General features: G+C 37.9%; 1 protein-coding gene across 2 annotated transcripts in view; it reads left to right on the top strand.

Moving 5' to 3' along the window:
- PPM1L (protein phosphatase, Mg2+/Mn2+ dependent 1L) overlaps positions 1-25,168 on the top strand; it is a 240,177-nt gene that overhangs the window by 177,406 nt on the left and 37,603 nt on the right. For both annotated transcript variants that reach the window (XM_070753560.1, XM_070753559.1), the window contains exon 3: positions 4,818-4,992. In XM_070753560.1, coding sequence (XP_070609661.1) covers positions 4,818-4,992 — 175 coding nt within the window. The remainder of the gene's footprint in view (positions 1-4,817; positions 4,993-25,168) is intronic.

Raw genomic sequence — 25,168 nt, 5'->3', positions numbered from 1 at the left:
TGTTAAATATAGCCTAGCCTGGCTCTAGATAAATTGAATGCAACTTTAGTGATAGCTTGGGCTAACTCGTTTTTCTGAAATCTCATATATAACGTTCCATGCATTTTGTACATTGAGAAATTAATCTAAATGCTATATTGAATTATTTCTCACTGGCTACCTTCTTCACCAGTACTTTACTTCAGCCAAGAGGTATAGTAACAGCATATATGCCTTGAGGTACAGTACTGTCTTACCAAGTAAGTGCTTTAGAAGTATACCAATCAGAGGTGGGATTCACATAATTTACCTACTGGTTTGCCCAGCATTGAAAATGTGAGCATAAGTCGCTACTACTGGTTCGCTAGAACCAGCTGAATACCACCTCTGATACAATTCATCACAAGTAGACAAGGAACTTACCTGTATTTTTGGAGTATAAGACGTACCTTAGTTTTTGGGGAGCAAAATAAGAAAAAGGATCTGCTTACCATGTTTTTATCTGGCTAGAGTCCTTAGTTTGGTCAGCTTCAGCACATTATTTTAGCCCTTGGTTAGGGCTTTAAAAAAACTTTATTTGGAGAAAGTAACAATGAAAGAGCTTGCAAGCCAGTATAATCTGGGAACATCATTAGCACCTGGAAAGAAACGTTCAAAGCAAGTAGAGCAATGGAAAAAATCCTGCAAAGACTTAGGGCTTGAAAAACATTATTTGGTAGTAACAATGAAAGAGCTTGCAACCTGGTAAAAGCTGGGGACATTGTTAGTACCTGGTTAGAGCTGGAAAAAAACATTTGGAGCAAGTTAGACCAATGGAAAAAAAACCCTGCAAAGACTTAGGGCTTGCAAAATATTCTTCCCACGGAGAAACAATAAAAGAGCCTGCAAGGAAAGAACTGGGAAGATTGTTAGCCGCTAGTTAGGGCTGGGGGGGTGGGGCGCGCGCACACATTCAGAGTATAAGATGCACCCAAATTATCAGCCACCCAAATTATCAGGGGAAAAGGGTGCGTCTTATACTCCAAAAATATAGTATGTCCATTCTTCATTCTTCACAACCGATTCAAAGATGTAAATATTGTTATAAATGGATAAACAGAGCAATGTGGCATAATAAAAAGTTAAAAAGTGCTATTGCTAACATGTTGTAAGCTGCCCTGAGTCTAAGGAGAAGGGCGGCATAAAAATTGAATAAGTAAGTAAGTAAGTAAGTAAGTAAGTAAATAAATAAATAAATAAATAAATAAATAAATAAATAAATCTGTTTCAGGGGCCAACAAATTATAATGCAAACTAACTAAACTAATGTCTTCTATTGCTAGGAAGAATATAGCAAAATATATAATAAACATAGTAATATTTATATTATAGTACTAGAATATATAGTAAAATATATATAGTAAAAGTTGCCTTGGACGCCTAGAGTGTTTTATTTCCCTTTCCATCTGCCATAGCAGCATGTCTTCTCAGAGAATTTAGACTAATAGTATAAGCAGCACAGTTGTCACGAGCCTGAAATACCTCTTCTGGACTTTTTCTGAAAATTAAATGTTGTTACCCCATGGTCTTGCAAGCTGCAGCACAGCATTGCAATTATTAGTCCTCAGAACTGGGTTTTTAAAGGTCAGAAAGCAGAGTGATATGACATGCTTAATTAGTTCAAAACCCAAATCAGCATTGCTAAAACACCAGCAGTACATTGAAAATAGTGCAGTTTGATCCTCTTCAATATTTATCCCATAGAGAGGGGGGGGGAGAAAACTTACAGATGTCATTCATTCTGACAACTTTATTTAATTTCTTCCTAAATAGCATGGTTATTGTTCTGTCGGGCTCTCTGGTACACTCCTCCCAAAAATTCACAGGTACAAATTTCAGACACACACACGTTTGAAAATTCAAAACAATGTTCTTTATAATGAAAATTCACTTAAACCAAGCCTTCTTTTGGTATAGCAAAGAGCACTGGTCTCCAAACAAACTGGTAATTTGTACAAGTCCCTTATCAGTTCTGTGATACTTAGCTTGCAGCTGTGAGGCAATTCACAGTCCTTCTTCTTTCACAACGTGAAACGCACTTTGCTCTGGTTTAGTTTCAAAGCGGGGAAAAATCAGCATAAAAAATCAGCACACAAAAGATCAAAGTCATTAAAGCAGTCATGAAACACAAAGATCAGATAATCCTCTACAATGGCCAAACCCACAGGCTGCTATTTATAGCAGCCTCACTAATTACCACAGCCCCACCCAACCACAGGTGGCCTCATTTTCTTTGATAATAATCTCTCAGTTGTTGTTGCCTATGCATCGCTCTACGCATGCGTGGCTGTATCATTAACTCTTGTTCTGAATCCAAGGAGGAGCTAGATAATTGATCTCCTTCTGAGCTGTCTGCCACACTCTCCTCCTCCCTGTCACTCATGTCTTCTTGGTCAGAGGAGCCTTCATCAACAGATTCCACCGGGGGCAAAACAGGCCTGCAGCATGTGGATGTTTCCCCCACATCCACAGTCCTTGGCGCAGGAGCTGGGCCAGAGCTAACCACAACAGTTATCAAGATTTTTTTTTTATTGGCTCAACTCTTTTGAGTAGCAGGAATGCTTTGGTACCATGGAGGTCTTTCAGTTGGCCAATTGTCATATTTTCCTTCACATCGAAGGAAAAGTCCAGGATGGTTTACTCTAGGCCCTAGCTCTATGCACTAGGTTGAATTTCCTGAGGATCTGCCTCCGTCATCCTCAGTCATTCAATTCAGTCCTTAGTTCATGGACGCTTTCCTTCAGCTCCTCTGAGACTTGGGTTGTCTATTGCTTCTATTTTCATCCATCCTGGACTTTCCCTGAATTCTTTGGTTGGATTTCTTCTATTATTTTCTTACCTTGGAATGGCGGTGTTTCTTTCCTTGCGGGAATCGCTCGTCGCAGTGAGTGCCTATCTCATGCTGCCTTAGGGCGACCAAGCAGGCTATTTCATTAGCTGTGTGGCTGGCGGGGGGGGGGAGTTCATTTGCCTGGCAAGGGAGGCTGTAGATGAGTGCCACTGCTTTGTTTGTCATTCCAATTCCTTCAAGGAGATTATTACATCTGGATACAGTAGTACCTCTAGATACGAGCTGCTCCACATGCGAGTATTCCAAGTTACGAGCCACGAGGAGAGAGAAATTTCTTTTCGAGACCTGAGATGATTCTCCCATTGTAGGGCAACTTGGTCTTTTTGCAGCTGCTGGGAAGAAACTACCGGGGTCAGGGAGACTGTTACATCTGGGTTTGCCCTGGAATTTCTTTCTCCCTTCCCCCACATGAGATTCTTTCTCCCTTCCCCCACATGAGGTTCTTTCTTTGCTGTCCCATTTCTGGTGACCAGTACACCAGGGACTCATGGAATCAGTGATCCAGCATTTGCTGGACATTGGAGCCATCCAGATGGTATCACTGGAGCAGCAGGGTCAGGGCTTGTATTCAGTTTTATTTCTAGTGCCCAAATCCTCAATTTAAGCTAAAGAAACTAAACCAATATCTGGTTTAGGAGATTTAAGATGCACTCCCTCCACTCCATTTTAGCTGGGATTCCGAGGGGGACTGCCTGACTTCTGTAGACCCCAAGGAGGCTTACCTCCATGTCCCTATTCATCCATGTCACTAGTGTTACTTGAGTTTCTGCTATGCTGACCACCATTATCAGTACACTGTGCCCCCATTTGGGCTGGCCTCAGCTGAGGACTTTTACCAAGTTCATGACAGTGCTGGCAGCTTCTCTCAGGTCAATCCCTGTCAAAATCCAGTGTTACTTAGATGACCTGCTGATCCAGCAGCTGGTAGAAAGAGATCTGGCCATTGTGTGTTGAAGCTGAAGTAATCGTTGACAGGAAGGACGTTATAGCAGATGATTTGAATGGGTTATGCTTGGGTCGTGTTTAAGGCGACGTGCTTCTAAGCTTTCTAAACCTAGTATTGTAAATCTAGTTGTGTAGGGCAGGGATGTTGAACCTTTCTTTCCTCTGGTGCTAAAAGAGTGTGTGAGTGTCCACACTCGTAATTCAGTGCCTAGAGAGGGCGAACACATCTTCTCCTGCCCCCTGGAGGCCCTCTAGAGGCTGGAAACGGCCTGTTTCCCAACTGGTGGGCCCAATAGGCTCGTGTATCACCCTCACCAGGCTCCAAAGGCTTCTCTGGAGCCGGGGGAGTGCAAAAACACCTTCCCCCATCCCCCCGGAGGCTCTCTGGAAGCCAAAAACGCCCTCCCAGAGCCTCTGTGTGAACCAAAAATCATGCCTGTTGAACTGAGCTAGGGCAATGGCTGGTGTGCCGGCAGATATGGCTCCGGGTGCCACCTGTGGCACCTGTGCCATAGGTTCGCCATTACTGGCATAGGGTATTCTGTTGCAAGTGGAGAAGTGGAGGCCTCTTCTAGTAAAGTATCTCTGAATATTTTCTAGTGTTTATATCCGAAATGCCCACCTTTTCTGTAGCCCCTTTTCCACCCTGAAACTCTTTTGTGTTGATAAAATAGAAAAGTTTCAATGTTGGGGGTTGCTTCCATATATTTTAGATTTTGTGGAGACCTGATTTTTCAATCTGACAAGTGAAAGAAACCAAGAATAACCTGAGGAAAATGCCTAGAAGTATTTCTAAGATAGGCTGTGATTAAAAAAAACCCTAAAATATATAGGTTGCAGTTTTTAAATTCTTGCATTTCATGTTTTTAAATTCTTGTATTTCATGTTTCATAAAACTACCTCTTATTTTATGTATGCATATATGCGGCACAAAAGGTAATATTGCACATAAAAGTCAACTTCGGTTTCTCTTTCTTCTTTCTCCCCTCTTTCTTCTCTGTAGTCAGCAGCAGAATATGTGAAGTCCCGCTTACCAGAAGTCCTAAAGCAACACCTTCAGGATTATAATAAAGATAAGGATAACAGTGTATTATCCTATCAAACCATCCTGGAGCAACAAATTCTCTCAATCGACCGAGAAATGCTGGAAAAATTGACTGTATCCTATGATGAGGCAGGTATGTTGATTGACAACTTAAATGTCGCCACAGTTTTTTGTGGTTCAGTTCCACATAGCAGATGCTTTTTACCTAGGTATGCTTTGAAACTAGCTAGTTAATGATGCATCACAACGTGTTCCTTTCTATATTACTCTCATATAACAGAAGCATTATTTTATTAATGTCTCTATATTTTATTTTCCTTTGACATTTTCCAGGCCGAGCATTGGTTGGTATATTCAGCCAAGCAGATAGAATGCTGAACTAAATAGTATACTTCCTTTTTTAAAAGGCTATTGACTCTTCATTAGCATAATCATTATTTTTTTCTCTATTTCAGAAAAATAGCGATTTCAGTAGAATTCTCCACCTTTTTTACTTGTTTCATTTAACTAAATCTTGTTCATTTCCTATAATGTGAATTCCTTCAGTCAACACTGAAAAGAATATGCTAATTCGGTACAATATATGTTGCATATTCAGAATTCATATTAATTTATTCTGAAGAGATTTTGCCTCATTAGTCACCACAACATTCTCTCTGGATGATAGTGAGATGGTTTGTCCACTTGAATTAAATATTTAAAAAATGAGAAAATTGCATGCCCCAAACAAAAATACCATTTACAAAATACTAGTCTATTTTCTTAGTAATGCCATACTGAAATATTTTGTGCCCCATCCAGAAAAAAAGAGAAGCATAATTGAGATGGCAAGTAACATGCTAAGAAGTTGGAGGGGATGGCAGGAAGCAGCCATCTTGAAATGATTGTTCACATAATTTGTGGCAGACATTTTTTATGAATACTCATAGCATGTTTCAGAATTTCAAATATACAGTACTCACATGCTGATCATCCTTTTTTTTTTCCAGTCCTGAAAAAGAGTACAAATTGTATAGAGAAGACAAAGGGGATAAAATAGGAAATCTTGTTTATATCTTATTCACATTTCTTTGCACAGGGTGTCCAGCAAACCAGGAAATCAGAAAATTATCAGGAAAATCAGCAGTTTGGGAAATATCAGGGAATTATCAGGGAATTCATGAAAAAAAAATGGAATAAATCAAGGGAAAAAAACAAACTGTATTAAAATGTTTAAAAGTCAGAATGACATTTAAAAATGGGAACGATTGTTTTTGGCTTCACTGAATAATGTTTGTGTGGTAGAAAAGTTGTCAATTTTTTTTCCTCTGCAAAGGTAGATTTTAATTATGAAGTAAAGCAATCAAATGTGAGTGAAGACCAACTATGATAAACATAAAAATATATTTGTGCGATACACTTGAAAAAAACCTCACCATTAGAATGGTGGATATGTACTATGAATGGAAGTCCTGTATTTATATCTATAATGAGGCTGATTGACAGATTTGGCATTCTAATCAAATCTCTTGTTTAGCTTTAATGGTGCTACCTGTTCTGAAGCACGGCTTGATTGCAACTGCTGTGCGGAGAAGTGTCTGTGTTTTAAAATAATAATGATAATAATAATAATTGCAGCAGATGTTCATGATTTGAAATCCCCCCCTATCATTCAGCTTCACACCAATTCCAAAGGTAACATTTCCTCCTGTCAGGATAGATTTCAGTGCTCTATCAACACCCTTCATTTTAATGAGAAGGTCAAACTGGTTTCAAATCTACCTGAGCTGTGAATAGATAGACGCCTGAGGATAGTCAGGAGATGTCGTTGTTTTACAATGGAGCAAATTATACTTCTTTCAGGTGACAGCGTAACTCTTTCCATTTGCATCAGCAGGATAGTTAAAAGAACACATATTTTGGCTGCCTCTGAAATACTTAACATTTATAATCACAAGCAGCTGGAGTTCTATTAAGTCCCAGTCAAAAATCTCATCTGTAAGGGATCTCGTAAGCGGGGCAGAGCACCACGTACATGGCCTGCAATGGTAGCCCGCTTCTGATAGCATTAAAGTCTTGCAAACTGGTTGGGGGGTTTTCTTCAAAAACTTTACAAGCTTACAGTGTTGCAACATAGTTTGCATGAAGATATATGGGTGCATAATTGCTATTGTAGGAAATAGCTATAGAAACATAAAAGACTGACGGCAGAAAAAGACCTCATGGTCCATCTAGTCTGCCCTTATACTATTTTTTGTATTTTATCTTAGGATGGATCTATGTTTATCCCAGGCATGTTTAAATTCAGTTACTGTGGATTTACCAACCACGTCTGCTGGAAGTTTGTTCCAAGGATCTACTACTCTTTCAGTAAAATAATATTTTCTCATGTTGCTTTTGATCTTTCCCCCAACTAACTTCAGATTGTGTCCCCTTGTTCTTGTGTTCACTTTCCCATTAAAAACACTTCCCTCCTGAACCTTATTTAAGTCTTTGGAGAGGGGCGGCATACAAATCGAATTAATAATAATAATAATAATAATAATAATAATAATAATAATAATAATAATTAACCCTTTGACATATTTAAATGTTTCGATCATGTCCCCCCTTTTCCTTCTGTCCTCCAGACTATACAGATTGAGTTCATTAAGTCTTTCCTGATACGTTTTATGCTTAAGACCTTCCACCATTCTTGTAGCCCGTCTTTGGACCCGTTCAATTTTGTCAATATCTTTTTGTAGGTGAGGTCTCCAGAACGGAACACCTTATTCCAAATGTGGTCTCACCAGCGCTCTATATAGCGGGATCACAATCTCCCTCTTCCTGCTTGTTATACCTCTAGCTATGCAGATTTGACTGAAACCCCAAGGCGGTAAATGGTTAGATTTGATTCCAGATGCAGATTTCAGATTTGATTCCCATGTTATAAAACAAAATGTCAAGGCTAACAGATGATTCCTAGAGACCAGGTTTTGTTTTGCCAGGGGAAAGTAGAAAAACAAGGCAATCCAAACTATTTTGCTACATATTACTTGTGCCATATTATAAAATCTAACTGGACTGGCATGTGAATCTAACAGTGTATGTGGTAGGATAGCTTTTTCTAGTTCCTTGATGCAGCTAACAAATTTAGAAGGCCAAGCAATAAACACAACAAAGAGAAATAACTAGGAATCATTGCTTTTTGTCCAAGGCATATGCTTCCTAAAATAGTTGCTTCACTTTTAAATATTAAACTACAACTCACATAGGTCCTTAGAATCAATCATTGACTGGAAATTATTTCATGCTGTGAACGTGATAATACAAGTAGTAAAAATAAAGTTCAAAAAATGACAATAATAAAGAGATATTAAGAACCGTGCTATCTTCTTCAGGATGTTTGCAATAGTTGTATTACAAATAATCCAAAGCATACAGGGTTTTTTTTTAAGGAAATGCCAATAAAGTTGAATTACAGAAATTTGATTCACCTTTATGGATAACAGTGTGGCTATATAATATAATACAAATAATATAGATAAGTTCTAACTCATTAAAATTGCAAGCTCATGATAGAATAACTTTATTTTGGTTAGATTTCTCTTCTATCATTTATATCTAGTATTTTATATAATGCATTTATATTTATTAATTTGTCTATACAGCCATACCATATCTTTAATGCCCTCCACATTCTTGACAATTCTCCTTGAAAATCTTTTCCGTTAATAAAAAAAAAAAATCAAAGACATCCAACTAAATGAGCTCCACTAAAAATAGGCATGTGTGTTGACAAGATTTATAAGTAAGTAAGCGTTCCAGGCCAAGAATAACAGATGGATTCAAATCATCACATAATGCTTAAATCCTGTCATTTTGCAAGTGGCATTCTCAAGATAATTTGACCTAGAAGGGAACAACAGCAATCAAGTGAAGTAATCAAAGTCAAGTATCCATGGATTCATGCATAAATGGTAAAATAGACTTCATCCTCAGGATTCTATTATTGTATGTGAATGAACCTTTTGTTCACGCCATTCCTACTTAAAAATTGGAAATGGATGTTTTCTTTCACTTTGTGGTTGCCCTGGAAGTTTCATGAGTGCACACAAGTTGTGTGCATAATGCTAAACTATAATTTACAGTCACATAGGAAAGAAAAGAGGCTTACAACTTTTGGATGTAGCTCAGGATTAAATCAATGGCTGCATTGGGGAACTTTGCCTCATTGGTATTTTCAGGATTCTGGATATGTTCACATAGCCAAAAGGAGATGCGCATGAACAAGTTTATAGGTAGAGAGGTAATGAGGCAGCTGCACATGGAATATCTTCTTTCATTAATTCCACAGGCTGGGGTTTTGCTCATCTCTAATAGAAGTTCTATAGGATCTGCTGAGTTCTACCTTCATCTGATCCGTCCATCTGTCTATCCATCCTATCTCTTAACTTCTAGGCATACCGCAAATATTTATTATTAATTAATTTGTTTTCTTTGTTGCCCTTCTCCTGGGACTCAGCCATGCAAAAATATAAGAGGAAAGAATAGAATAGAATTCTTTATTGGCCAAGTGTGATTAGACACAAAATTTATGAAACAATTTTTGTCAAGGATGCGAGGGCTCATTAAACATTTTCACGCTAACCCAGACCCTTGACGCAAATGGCGTCACGTTGGCCACCTTTAAGCCAGTCACATGACCTTTAAACCACCCCCAGTCACATGATCATCAAGCCACTCCCACCTGGTCACATGGCCAGCAGGCCAGTCCCACAAATAAGCCACACCACCAGTATGGTACTAAAAATTTTTGCAGCCTTTCACTGCCCGTAATGATAATTCTTCATCTGGATTGTTGCTCAGCATCTGCCTTCGGTAAACAAAGATGGATTTACTGTAGTTAATTCATTTTGGATGCCCATTCAACAATGCTGCTCTAGAATATCAGTTGTTTACTTAAAATCTGTATTCCAAAAGTTTTATTCTGCCTTTCCTCTTTATCTCCAGCCATTGAAAGATTCAAATCCAGATTTAAAATTATTGAATTTTATGCATTTGTGACTGATGCAAAGATTATGTTGGTCATAAAGCCTTTCACTGGCTTTATAAATACACAAAGGAGATCAATGAAGCACTGTAAGATTACTGTTGAAATAATGAGAGTGGAAAACATGTTAAGTTCAGATGTCAGCTTTGTAGATCAGCAAATTCATCTCCCAATTCCCACCACCTCAATGGATATTAGTAAAGGGTTTTCAACAGAAAATAAGCTCCAAACTTAAAAATGTAAAGGAAAATGAATCAGAAAACATGGGAACTGATTCATTTGGCTTTTTTTTCCTACATAATTTGTTCAGGCTAGCTTAGTGAGACATCACTTCAAAAATAAATAACCCAAATGGAAGAATTCTAAAATAAGAACAAGACTACCTTCATCAAGCAGATTAAAGATACTACCTCTGGTGATGGACTACGATAGAGAGCCAACTCTGCCATTTCCCAATTACAGCCCTGTTGCTCATAACATCAGTTTTCTTATGCCTAAAATACCTGACTGCCAGAGCACTAACTATATCACCAGGCACTTATAGGCATTGGAATCATGGAGTACTCAGATTGGCAGACAGATTTCCTACCCAACCAGCTAATGGAGCTACGCATAGAGAAAGATTTATAGGGAGAATTGATGGCATCTAATTGGTACCTTATACAGTAGTGGTGATTGTACCATAACACTGGATAGTCTTTGCAGATGAGAATGCATGATGAGTACCAGCTGTAGTTCTTCCTTTTAAAGAAGGTAGCTTAAGCAAGTGAAGTACAATGGTACCTCTACTTACAAACTTAATTCATTCCGTTACCAGGTTCTTAAGTAGAAAAGTTTGTAAGAAGCAAATTTTCCCATAGAAATCAATGTAAAAGCAAATAATGCGTGCGATTGGGGAAATCACAGGGAGAGTGTAGGCTATTCTGGTTTCTTCCCAGGGGATTCCTAGAGAGGCCCCACAGAGGCTTCTCCCTGCATTTTCCGGCCCTGTTTCCTCCCAGGAGATTTCTAGAGAGGCCACACAGAGGCTTCTCCCCACCTTTTCTGGCCTTGTTTCCTCCAGGAGATTCCTAGAGAGGCCACATGGAGGCTTCTCCCTGCTTTTTCTGGCCCTGTTTCCCCCCAGGAGATTCCTAGAGAGGCCCCACAGAGGCTTCTCCCGCCTTTTCTGGCCCTTTTCCTCCCAGGAGATATCTAGAGAGGCCCCACGCAGGCTTCTCCCTGCCTATTCCGGTTACAGTTTCAGAGGCTCCGGTTTGTAAGTGGAAAATTATTCTTGAGAAGAGGCAAAAAAAATCTTGAACACCCGGTTGTTATTTAGAAAAGTTCGTAAGTAGAGGCGTTCTTAGGTAGAGGTACCACTGTACTCATGAAATTCTGGTAAACAGGATCTACTACTTCAGAATTTCTAAAAAGCTTTTTTAAAAAAAATGCAGAGCTATATCTTTGGAACATAGAGGCTTGGGAAAGGTTTCTATTTAGCTGTTCCTTCAGACTCTGGTCCAAAAGCACTTGGCCTTTATTTAGATCTTGCAGAACTGTTTGTAAGACAGCATGTACGCCCACACCTGTAAAATAAACCTTTGGCAGGGTCTATTTTATGTCAGCTTGAACATGAATGTCTTCTGATTGTATAGCACTTAACAATGATGCTTTCGTTCCTACTATAATTAAATTTGTATTTATATCTACCGCATTCAGTGATTCTTTAATCCATGCACTTAAAATTAATTTATGTGGCTTATAAATCTGTTGGGTGTTCATAACTTTCACACAAATCATATCCACATGACCATTAGTTAATAACTCTGCTGAATGCTATGTGTGTGACTTAGGAGTTGAATCCTAACCATCCATTCGAAATACTTCTCCTTTTTCCTGGACTAGATCAATTCTCAGACATTGCCCTTTTAGTATTCATTCTCTCTTCCAAATTCATTTTTCTCTCATAATATTTTGCCAAGATTATTTATATATCTAGCTACTAGTGGTGTTTGCTCACTGAGAACTATTAAAGAGTATAATAATGTGGACGGCCAAATATTATATTTAGAATTTGGAGCTAAATAAGAGAACGGCTATATTGAACAATAGAGAGATCACATTATGTGTATCCAAATTTCTCTCTTTTTTTTCAAGAGGGAGATATGTTCTTAGACCAGGGGTATTGGCATGATTGGCTCAGGAATTCTGGGAGCTGAAGTCCACAAATCATAGACGAGCCAACTTTGCTTACCCCTGTCTTAGACTATATTACAAGACAGTTTATGCATGTTCCCTATCTGTAGAAGAAAAATGCCTACCAATTGATTATCAGAGGCACCTCCAGAAATTATGAGAAAAATATTTTAGTAGCTATGTGTGTCTCTATTACTGCAAATTATAAACTATCAAATGTACTTTTGTAAAATATACACAAATTATCGCATCATTCTAATCCTTCAGCATTACCTGGAATTGCATGGGAATTTAAATGTAAGATCTTCCTAGAGTAACATGAAAATCACTGATAGAAGAGTTTTTAGATGTGTTCAGTAGAAGGTGTTTCTTTTTCCACTTACGACTTCTCAAACAACCTTACTGAATCAAATATATACTTTTGTTAGAATTCAAAATGAAAAATAGTCTAGATCAGTGGTTCTCAACCTTTGTAATGCCATGACCCCTAATACTGTTCCTCGTGTTGTGGTGACCCCCAACCATAAGTCTAGTGCCAATTCTCCCCACAGATCTTTAAGCTGATTGGCAGGAAGGCCAGAGGGATACCCCCACTGTAAACACCTAATTTGTCCTTTCCCATGGTCTTAGGTGACCCCTGTGAAACGGTCGTTCGACCCCCAAAGGAGTCCCGACCCCCAGGTTGAGAACCACTGGTCTAGATGTATTTTTATGATATCAAGAATGATGTTGAATAAGTAATTGCAGGTAAGATTGCAAAGGAAAGATTTTCACACAGAACAAAATTAAAAGGGACGTTTTTATTGAGTATGACAGTTTTGATCAAGTAGTAGTACTTTGATAGCTAATAAATAAACAATTTAACCATCTTCCACATTATGAAATTCTGCTTCTTTCTTTAAGGTTAAAATAACTGCAAGAAAAACAGCTGAGGGCTATAATGAGCTGAGGGCTTCTCTTTTTTTCAGGAAAGTTCATTTTGATACAATATTATAGATTGTGAGCCAATCTAGATAGTGACTGATTTGGCAAGGGAATATTATTATCTGCAATGTAATGACCTATGGAATTTTGTTGTGTTATGAATTGACCCAGGTTGGCATTTAATAAAGCTTAGTAATGATTCAAGGGAGGATATGAATCACCTACAAGATATTTTGTTTGCCAGAGCACCTGATATGTCAGCACAACTTGACATATCTAAAATTAGATAGTGATGTTCTATAGTGGGACTCCAACAGAGGGTGACTGAGCATTGAATATCCATGAAGCTCTACCAGACACAAGATATCACTTGATCTTTGAATAAATTAGTATTTACCCTGGTCAGAATGGAATGGAATAGAATAGAATAGGAATAGAATTCTTTATTGGTCAAATGTGATTGGACACACAAGGAAATTGTCTTTGTTTTTTGTTTTTTTGTTTGTTTTCTTTAGAAATTTTTTATTAAATATATACGTATTAAAATAAATAAATTGTCTTTGATGCATATGCCCTCAGTGTACATAAAAAGACAAGATACATTCATCAAGAATCCTAAGGTACAACACTTAATAATAGTCATAGGTACAAATAAGAAATCAAGAAACAATCAAATAGAAGGTGAAAGAAGCAAACAGTTGTGTAGGAATATAAAATGCATAGCCTGAAAACTGCTTTTTGCTCTCTTTGAACTCAATCCATTTGGGAAGGCTCTAAGAGGCCGTGCTTGCAACCACTTTTTTAATTTTTCCTCAATAAAACTTGGATTGGTGAACCATTGTTAGTACACTTTGGGGGTCTTACATTTCACAAAGACAATTACGGAGAGGGGCGGCATACAAATCTAATAAATACAATACAATACAATACAGGGGCAGTACTGAAACAGTGACCAAATTTACTAGCAGAGCTGAGGTGGCAGAGTTAAATATGTCATAAACTTAAGAGTCCTTATGTTGCCACATACATACCAAGTCTGTATGTATATTGCCACATACAAATCAATCCCTCTTGAATTCCATTGATCCTTCTTTTGCACCAATTTAATACAGTGGTACCTCTACCTAAGAACACCTCTACTTATGAACTTTTCTAGATAAGAACCAAGTGTTCAAGATTTTTTTGCCTCTTCTCAAGAACCACTTTCCACTTACAAACCTGGGCCTCTCTAGGAATCTCCTGGAAGGAAACAGGGCCTCCACCCTCCTTGTGGTTTCCCCAATCGCACACATTATTTGCTTTTACATTGATTCCTATGGGAAAAATTGTTTCTTCTTACAAACTTTTCTACTTAAGAACCTGGTCACGGAATGAATTAAGTTCGTAAGTAGAGATACCACTGTACTGAACTTCAGTTGACTAGATTCTGGTGTACAGACTTGATTAAATCTTCTGTACTGCAATTTAATGAATGCTCACAATTCTTTGTTCCTGACTGATATGCCTAATTGTCTCCTTTACACCAAATGTCCCCTTGTCCTTGGATTGGTGTCCCCACTCAGCATTTAATCCACTCTTTGTAGTGCCACACTCTCGTTTAAGCTATACCAGATGTTATTCCAAATTTGACAACAGCGTGACATAAAGTCAGATATTGCACTTTGGGTAATTTAAGATGGCAGTGAATGGCATGGAATGAAATGGATTTTATTCCTTCAAAAACCTCAGTTCTTTTCAGAAAGATTTTACTCTGCAGCATCAGAGCTTTTGATAAGGGGCAGCTCCTTAGTTACCCCAAACCCAGTTGCCAATTATGGCAATAACCTTGCTCTTATTGTTATTTTGACTCACTCGGTCACATTTCTGAATTCGATTACACAGTCCAAATTGTTTTCTGCTGCTTTTCAAAGAGCTCTGGTTTAGAAACTTCTCTTAACAATTTCACACGCTAATAGGCGGCTTTTCTCCAGTTGTTAAGGACTTAATGTAAGCAGCCTTTGTATTGGAACCAGTAGGAGAATGGACAGTTATTTATGACTGCCCTGATGAAATTAGCTGTTTATCTGATAGGTGACTTTGTTGTTTGATGTCTCCCAGTCTTTCGTAAAGCCTGATTGTCAGAGCCCAGGGGTAGCATGTCTGTAGCTGAAACGATTTGTCAGATGTGATATCCCAAACGGAAGGGGATTTTTCCAGCAGATGGGTGCTGTTCACCCTGTAGCTGACTGAATAATCACGAGATGTCTTGCAAGGAGGACAAACGAGGCTTTATTTATACTGTTTGAGATGAAGTTGCTAATTAAATCCCTTGAGTTGACTCAAGAACTTACCAGCTGAGACCATGCTTGAGATTCTTATTGAAAGCCTGGAGAGCAAATGTGTCAGCGCTCAGCGCCACAGAGTCCTCTTGACTATATCTGAAATATTTATCTTACTCTTCAAACACTGAGATCGCAATTCGTCTTCAGTTTTACAACTTCTGTAACCCTAAATGTTTGCCTATTTGCCGATGACTCTAAGTGTGCAATAGGGTTGATATTCCTGGAGGGGTCTGTAATATGGTAAATGATTTAGCTTTACTAGATAAATGGTCAAAGCAATGGAAACTGCAGTTTAATGTTTCCAAATGTAAAATAATGCACTTGGGGAAAAGGAATCCTCAATCTGAGTACTGTATTGCATTGGCAGTTCTGTGTTAGCAAAAGCTTCAGAAGAGAAGGATTTAGGGGTAGTGATTTCTGACAGTCTCAAAATGGGTGAGCAGTGTGGTCGGGCAGTAGGAAAAGCAAGTAGGATGCTTGGCTGCATAGCTAGAGGTATAACATGCAGGAAGAGGGAGATTGTGATCCCCTTATATAGAGCGCTGGTGAGACCACATTTGGAGTACTGTGTTCAGTTCTGGAGACCTCACCTACAAAAAGATATTGACAAAATTGAATGGGTCCAAAGACGGGCTACAAGAATGGTGGAAGGTCTTAAGCATAAAACGTATCAGGAAAGACTTAATGAACTCAATCTGTATAGTCTGGAGGACAGAAGGAAAAGGAGGGACATGATCGAAACATTTAAATATGTTAAAGGGTTAAATAAGGTTCAGGAGGGAAGTGTTTTTAATAGGAAAGTGAACACAAGAACAAGGGGACACAATCTGAAGTTAGTTGGGGGAAAGATCAAAAGCAACATGAGAAAATATTATTTTACTGAAAGAAGTAGTAGATCCTTGGAACAAACTTCCAGCAGACGTGGTTGGTAAATCCACAGTAACTGAATTTAAACATGCCTGGGATAAACATATATCCATTGTAAGATAAAATACAGGAAATAGTATAATGGCAGACTAGATGGATCATGAGGTCTTTTTCTGCCGTCAGTCTTCTATGTTTCTATGTTTCTGATAAAAATATCAATTATTTGGAGCAGGATCAAAGCCTCAGCCCTCCAAGATTTTTCCCAGCACCATTTCAGATGATACTGATATTTAGTGATATCAGATTATATTTAGTGATATAGGTAAAGTTAAATATCTGGTTCTACAAATTAAGTAAAAATTGAGAGGGCGGTTTTTTTTTAAAAGGGGGAAACTTCTAAAAATGTAGGGATATTTTTCCCTTCATACATACATGTACAAAAATGCACGCATATCACACACATTCATCCACTATAAATGTATTCTACTTTCATCTCCCCCACTTTTTTTGTTTTCTATAATTCATTCCATAGAATTTTACCAAATGCTCTTTTAATCAAGCTTTAACCAGAAGTAGTAGGAAAGAATTCTACCCTGTTCCAACTAACTTAAGAAGATAAGAAAGAAGGGAAGACTTGTTTATTTATTAGATTTGTATGCTGCCCCTCTCCGAAAACTCCGAAATATAAATATATAAAGTCCTGCTATTAGTGTGCAAACATTAGGATAAAAGAATCCCAAGTGGTAACAACAACTTGCAATATTCCATTTGTAGTTTGGAAGAGCCCCATAACAGGCTGCCTCTTGATTTTTAGGGGGATGGGTTTACAGTCTTTTTCTTTAGAAGATCCCAAACCCAGAGTTATTCTGTTAAAATTTTTATTACTGTAATGTTGACTGCATACTATTTATTTACTACTATTTATTTAACAAATCTTTAGACTTTGTCCTGTGACCTTTAAATATTGATCAGAAATGCTCTGAAAAGGGCAAGCAGGAGAATTCCTCATTTTTCTCCGAAAACAAGTAGTAGCAATCATCCTCAGAATCCTCGGAGAGGGGCAGCATATAAATCCAATACGTAAGTAAGTAAGTAAGTAAGTAAGTAAGTAAGTAAGTAAGTAAGTAAGTAAGTAAGTAAGTAAGTAATAGTACTGAAATTTGGCCCGCAATCCAGCAACACGTATTTTACTTATTTGTTTACTTATCCATTACATTTACATTCTATCACAACCCCAAAGGATTCTTGGTAACTCATGATAAAATATGCAATTACAGTTAAAACATCCACAATCACAATAAAATGAAAACATAAAATAATATAAATAAACAACCCACAAGAGGAGCTACGTAAGAACATTATTCAGATCATGAAGGATCCAATCTGGATTGGTTACCAGGAGCAGAGGTTAGTCTTCCAAGCTTTTAGACTCATTCTGGAGCCCATCTTGAGGGAACTTCTCTCTACTAGAATGTGTACTTTGGGCTATTCTATGATGCCTGTTGTGTGTGGGTTTTTAGTTGTTGACTGGGTATTGATTATTCAAAAGCACTGCAGAAATCCCAGCGACCAGTTAGGTCCCACAGAGTGGGCCTTCTCCGGGTCCCGTCAACTAAACAATGTCATTTGGCAGGACCCAGGGGAAGAGCCTTCTCTGTGGCAGCCCCGGCCCTCTGGAACCAACTCCCCCCAGAGATTAGAATTGCCCCACCCTCCTTGCCTTTTGTAAGCTTCTTAAAAACCACCTCTGCCGCCAGGCATGGAACTGAGATATTCTTTCCCCCTAGGCCTTTACAATTTTATGCATGGTATGTTTGTTTGTATGTATGTTTGCTTTTATAATAAGGGTTTTTTAGTTGTTTTAGTATTGGATTGTTACATGCTGTTTTTATTATTGTTGTTAGCCGCCCCGAGTCTGCGGAGAGGGGCAGCATACAAATCAAATCAAATCAAATAATAAATAAATAAATAAATAAATAAATAAATAAATAAATACAAGAAAGTCAAGCAGACTGCTTATACAACATATTACAGTAAAATGGCAAACCCCTACAACTTTATCAAAAATGCCTAACCCCTCACCCGCACTATATCACAACCAACACAAGCTTTGAAAAGGATAACACGACTATAAGTCAAAAACATTTGGAAATACTGTAGCTAATTATTTATTAAAATACATGGCATTACTGCAGCACACAAATCAACTAAAGTCTCCAAACAAGTACAGATAAATCCTTGACCTGAATCTTTCATTGTCCCTACATGACACTAAATTGTATGTTTTAGAACATATAAGATTTTGCATGGTCCAAAAGGTATTCTAAGTTTACCTTTCTAAAAGCCCCAGACCTTGTAGAAAAGCTGCTGTCCCAAATACAGTTGCCCAACAGTTTTCTGATAGAACATTTCATATGTCAAGGTTGACTCAGCCTTCCATCCTTCCGAGGTGGGTAAAATGAGGACCCGGATTGTGGGGGCAATATGCTGGCTCTGTTAAAAAGTGCTATTGCTAACATGTTGTAAGCCACCCTGAGTCTAAGGAGAAGGGCGGCATAAAAATTGAATAAATAAATAAATGTCATATAATACACTTAGAAGTAACATCCATTGAATTCAGTGGCTATTATACCCAGATAAGTGTTTATAGAATTGTAATCTTAGCCACTACTGTATGTGATATCATCTAGAAATTGTGCTAATGCAGCCAATTTTTCCTAAGACAGCATTACACTGATGTCTTTTTGCACAAATTACATCTTCTAATAAGATGGCTGCACAAGATAATGTATAGATGATATAGCTAGTCTTTTTTTGCTCAGTATTTATTTCAAAAAGATTGAAAATGCATTGACTTCAACTCCACAAATAATATCTTACAGAGGTGTCATAAGGAATCTGGTGATGTGAGCCTAATTAATTAATCTTCATAAATGCAAATTCTCCTGAATAAGGATGTTTACAGAATTCAAGTTTTATTAATATTGATGCAAATTAATTTGATTATTCTTTCCCAAAACATAGTTAGCCACTAATTTCCATGTTTTCCACCTGTTTCAACAGAGCTGTCAGCTTCCTCCTAGAAAAAAAAAGAGTTTAAATTAATATTTTGAGAGATAACATATTTACAAATATATGTTTCAATGTAATTTAGTATTTAATTTAAGATACTATAAATTAATGTGACAAAGCAAAGGTTGATGGATAACCATATACAAAATATGAAAAGCTGAGAAATCCTAAAGGCATATAGATTCTTTCAGTGAAAGGGATTGCATGTAAAACAAATATTGGGATAGAACAGTTCCTTCCTTTATTATTTATTTATTTATTTATTTATTGGATTTGTATGCCGCCCCTCTCCATAGACTCAGGGCGGCTAACAACAGTAATAAAAACAGCATGTAAATCCAATACTAAAACAATTAAAAACCCTTATTGTAAAACCAAACATCCATACAAACAAACATACCATGCATAATTGTAAAGGCCTAGGGGGAAAGAATATCTCAGTTCCTCCAGGCCTGACGGCAGAGGTGGGTTTTAAGGAGCTTGCGAAAGGCGAGAAGGGTGGGGGCAATTCTAATCTCCGGGGGGAGTTGGTTCCAGAGGGCCGGGGCCGCCACCGAGAAGGCTTTTCCCCTGGGCCCCAACAAACAACATTCTTTTGTTGACGGGACCCGGAGAAGGCCTACTCTTGGGACATAACTGATCGCTGGGATTCATGCGGCAGAAGGCAGTCCCTGGGATAGTCCTGTCCGGTGCCATCTTTATAGGTGATGACCAACACTTTGAATTGTGACCGGAAACTGATCGGCAACCAATGCAAACTGTGGAGTGTTGGTGTTACATGGGCATTTTTGGGAAAGACCATGATTGCTCTCGGAGCTGCATTCTGCACGATCTGAAGTTTAAATAAACAGAACCCCAAATTTGGCAAGAGTCCTGTGTGCTTAAGTACAACTATGTACATTCAGCTGCATCTTAGGAAAATAGGCAGTGTTTTAATAATTTCAAATTGTGATCACAAAATAACAGGATTTCCTGAGATAACAGAGAAATACCAATTTATGACATTCCCTTTTTATTGCTCTTTAGTTCCTATTCAGGGTAGATTGTGTAACAAAATACAGTGGTACCTTGGTACTGTACTGTTTTGGAAGTCATTTTGACCTGAAATTTTTGTTGTGGTACAATGCACAAGTTATAACTTGTTGACATTGGATTTCTTGGCACTCATTACATTATTCCTTATGGGAAAAATGTGTTTGTTGTTCATCGTTTTTTTTTGTACTCAATGTGCCTCCAGAACCAATTAATGATGGATATTGAGGTACCACTGTGCCTGTGGTAATGATGATGGATAATGATTATGTTCTATAACGCTGCTGTTAACTTCTTCACAATCACATAAATAAATCCCCCCCCCATAATGATTTGTTCTTAACTTGGTCTTTTAGGTCTTCCAAGAGTGTAGCCATAGCTACCGAAAATGCATCCATTTACCTTACTTCTGATCATCTTCTTGTCTTTCCTTTCACCTCCCCTTAACTTTTTCTTAACTATTTCTTAACACATCTAGAAAATCTGCTGTTCATAAAATAATTAGATAGCTTTAGTGTTCATAAAATTGCATATGCAGGTTGAATGAATGTACTGTATATCCACATACAAATTGTGAATTCCTAGGTACATTAAAAGTATAATTCCTAGGTAGAAGACATTTTGAATTGCAACCAGTGGAAGTCATTCAGACAAGAGCAACTTCTATTGAACGGAAAGATATTATCATTTTAATTCTGTAATCTAGTTTGGCAGACTAGAAAAATAGCACCAAGCCATTTCATTTTAAGATTGGCAAATAACTAAAAGGGAGGATATATACTGTATGTCAGGATGAAAGATAAAATCACTATCATTTTCACTGCCACAGTGCAGTGCAGTATAGTGCAGTATAGATCAGTATAGATCTATACTGCAGTATAGTGCAGTATAGATCTATACTGCAGTATAGTGCAGTATAGATCAAAGGATAGTGCAGTATAGTGCAGTATAGATCAAAGGATAGTGCAGTATAGTGCAGTATAGATCAAAGGATAGTGCAGTATAGTGCAGTATAGATCAAAGGATAGTGCAGTATAGTGCAGTATAGATCTATACTGCAGTATAGTGCAGTATAGATCAAAGGATAGTGCAGTATAGTGCAGTATAGATCAAAGGATAGTGCAGTATAGTGCAGTATAGATCAAAGGATAGTGCAGTATAGTGCAGTATAGATCAAAGGATAGTGCAGTATAGTGCAGTATAGATCAGTATAGTGCAGTATAGATCAAAGGAAAAATGCAGCATTTGATTCCTTTTCATAAAATGTTTTAGTTGGAAAAGGTGATTCCTGATATTTTTTTTTTACTTCTATAAAGAGAAATATTTGGGATTTTAATCTGCCAAGCAATAGTGCAAAAGTGTGGGTGGATAAAAAGAACTGAACTAATCAGGTGCTTGGAGATAACCAGGAACATAACTTGGGTAGCTGTACCTTTGGGGTTCTTGGTGGTCTATGAACATGGTGGTTTTCCTGCAGACATTTCAACGGCTTCTTCTACCTAGCACTGATGATGTAATCTAGTTTGGTAATGAAATGTCTGTGGGACTGCGGGAGGGCCTTTTCTGTGGCTGCCCCAACTCTATAGAACCAACTCCCCCCCTCCCCCATGTCCATACTGCTCCCACTGTACTGGCCTTCGGAAAGGCTGTGAAGACCTAGCTTTGCCAGTAGGCCTGGGGGCCATGAATACTACCATCTTGTCACGGCCAAAGTGTGGGTTTTTTGGTATGTATGTTTGTTCTGATTGGAAAAGTTTTATTGAGTTTTATAATGGGGTTTTACTGTTTTTTAGTAGTTAATATTTGACTTTTTTATCATTGTATTGTATTTTACATTGTTATAAACCGCCCTGAATCCCATGGGATTGGGCAGTATAGAAGTCAATTAAATCAAATTAAATTAAATCAAGCTCGGAGAGTACCAAGAATCTTACAAGTCAACCCTAGGCAGCAAATATTCTCTTCTATCATTATAACTGTACCTGACGATCAATTATATCAAATTTTGCTGTCAGATTAAAAAGAATAAGCATCGGTGTAATGGTATCATACTGACATAATAGGGGGTGTGGGGGGAGTTTTTACAAAATAGAAAATGCTAATATAAAAATTGCTCCCATGGAACTCATAAAACCTATCCGCAATAGGAATTAAACAGAAACACCTGCCCAGTAAAACTTTGCAGAGGTTTTGTTCCCCTCTTGTCTAATAGGCTTAGCATAAAGACAAAGACATAATAATGCATCATGTTCCATAACAGATGGAGGTGCTGACATGAAACAGGGAAATAGGTCTGTTAAGAAGCTGTATCCCAGTGAGATCCTAATCTCCATTTTCTGGTTTGGATGACAATGTCTTTGTCGGAAAATGAATGCAATAATTCATACATGTTTTTTAAAAAAAATAAAACTATACATTTATAGTTTGCTTTATTAAAAGAAAGGTTTTATCAACTTGTTACTGCACAGGATTATGGCTGAGAGGGGGGAAAAGGTTTTAGGAGCTTCTCTCTTCTTCCTCACCCTGCAAAAAAAAGCCCCCCAAACTCTATTGTCCACCCCCCAATTCTTGTGCAATTAAGCGTTTTGTTTTCAGTATCCTCACTTTGTGAAGTTTCTGGAATATACCCTAATTAATGCATGAGCCATTAATGCATGCACAATTTGGTACTCGGCTGTTATTAGAAAAGTTTTATTGCTATTTTTATGGTATTTTTACCTTGTATTTCTGTTGTTTCTTTCAACTGCGATTTATTTTATATTCTTGTTGCAAGCTGTCCTGACAGCTGTAGAAAGCCAAATTGATAGGAAAGAAATAAAAAAATAACAATAAACTGCAAAGGTATTGAATTGTTCTCTAGCCAGCTAAATTAATTTATGTTAAGAAGTGTACCTTCAGGAGAGAATCTTCCTTGCTCACCCATTGCTGGAAAATCATCTAGGACACATTATTTACAGAATATTATTTTGGTTTGTGTTTGTTTTTTAAGTGGAAGGATTTTTCCAGGCTTAAGCTTCTGCAAAATTTTATTTGGTGCTTTTCCTTAATAACTACATATTTGTAGTTATTCAAATTGTCAGATGTGCTGATAATACAGATGTGCATATCATCACATCAACTTCCATATGGGAATGGCTGGCACATGAGACCCTCATTTATTTATTTATTTATTTATTTATTTATTGATTGATTGATTGATTGATTGATTGATTGGATTTGTATGCCGCCCCTCTCCGCAGACTTAGGGTGGCTAACAACAGTAATAAAACAGTATATGACAATAATCTGCTTACCAGGTATTCATTTGGCTAGTGTCCTTAGCCAGCACATTATTTTATCCCCTGGTTAGAGCTTTAAAAAAACTTTATTCAGAGAGAGTAACAATGAAAAAACCCTGCAAAGACTTAGGGATTGGAAAACATTCTTCTCAGAGAGTAACAAAGAAAAAGCTTGCAAGACAGTAAGAGCTTGCATTATTAGCACCTGGTTAGGACTGGAAAGAAACTTATTCAGAGCAAGTTAGAGCAATGAAAAAAAACCCTGGAAAGACTTAAGGCTTGGAAAACATTCTTTGCAGAGAGTAACCATGAAAGAGCTTGCAAGCCGGTAAGAGCTGGGAACATTGTTAGCACCTGGTTAGGGCTGGAAAGAAACATTCAAAGCAAATAGAGAATGAAAAACAAAAACAGAAAACATTCTTTGTAGAGAGTAACAATGAAAGAGCTTGCAAGCCAATAAGAGCTGGAAACATTGTTAGCACCTGGTTAGGGCTGGAAAGAAACTTATTCGGAGCAAGTTAGAGCAATGAAAAAAACGCTGCAAAGACTTAGGGCTTGGAAAACATTCTTGGCAGAGAGAAACAATGAAAGTTCCTGCAAGGTTATAGCTGGGAAGATCATTAGCAGCTAGTTGGGCAGGTAAAGCTACTTTCAGAGTATAAGATGCACCCTAATTATCAGCCTCTTTTAGGGAGGAAAAAGGTGTGTCTTATACTCTGAAAAATACGATAAGCAAATGTTTCCCTTCGGAGCATTTTGGGAGGACTTTACGAATGAAGCAGGGGTGTTAACACAATATTCTCCTTCATCCCTCTATTTTTTTTCCTCCAAGTTCCCATTTATTAGACTAGGCATACTGCACATCTGGGAAAGCCTGAATCTGAGAGCTCTAGGTCTTCTCTCAGTAAATCAAAACCGCAAACCCTGCACCCATCAGTCCATCACATGGTCCAATCACCATCCGTCCCGACTTTCATCTTTTCAACTCCTCCTCCTCCAAGTGCAGGAAGACCACAACCTTGACTAAACAGAAGAATGCTATCCCTCTACTACAGTAATTTTCAACCTTTTTTGAGCTGTGGCACATTTTTTACATTTACGAAATCCTGAGGCACATTGAGCGGGGTGGGGGGGCTAAAAAAAGTTTGGACAAAAAAATTCTCTCTCTCTCTCTTCCTCCCTTTCACTCTATTTCTCTCTCCCTCTTTCTATCCCTTCCTTCCTTCCTCTTTCTTTCTTTCTTTCTTTCTTTCTTTCTCCATCCCTCTTTTCTTCCTTCCTTCCTCTCTTTTTTGCTCTCTTTCTCTCTCCCTCCCTACCTCCCTCTATGCCTTTCTCTCTCTCTCCTTCCCTCCCTCTCTTTCTCTCTTTCTCTCTCTTGCTTTCTTTCTCTTTCTCTCTCGCTCTCTCTCGCTCTCTTTCTCTCTTGTTCTCTTTCTCTCTCTCTCTCTCTTTCTCTCTCTTTCTTTCTTTCCTTCTCTTTCTCTCTCTCTCGCTTTATTTCTCTATCTCTTTTTCTCTTTCTCTTTCGCTCGCTCTTTCTCTCTCTTTCTTTCTCTTTCTTTCTCTCTCTCTTGCTTTCTTTCTCTCTCTGAGCTTCGCGGCACACTTGACCATGTCTCACGG

Source organism: Erythrolamprus reginae, chromosome 5 (genome assembly GCF_031021105.1).
Source record: "Erythrolamprus reginae isolate rEryReg1 chromosome 5, rEryReg1.hap1, whole genome shotgun sequence".
Lineage (NCBI taxonomy): Eukaryota > Metazoa > Chordata > Lepidosauria > Squamata > Dipsadidae > Erythrolamprus > Erythrolamprus reginae.
The sequence above is the reverse complement of the archived record's forward strand: the minus strand, read 5'-3'. Positions and strand labels throughout refer to the sequence as shown.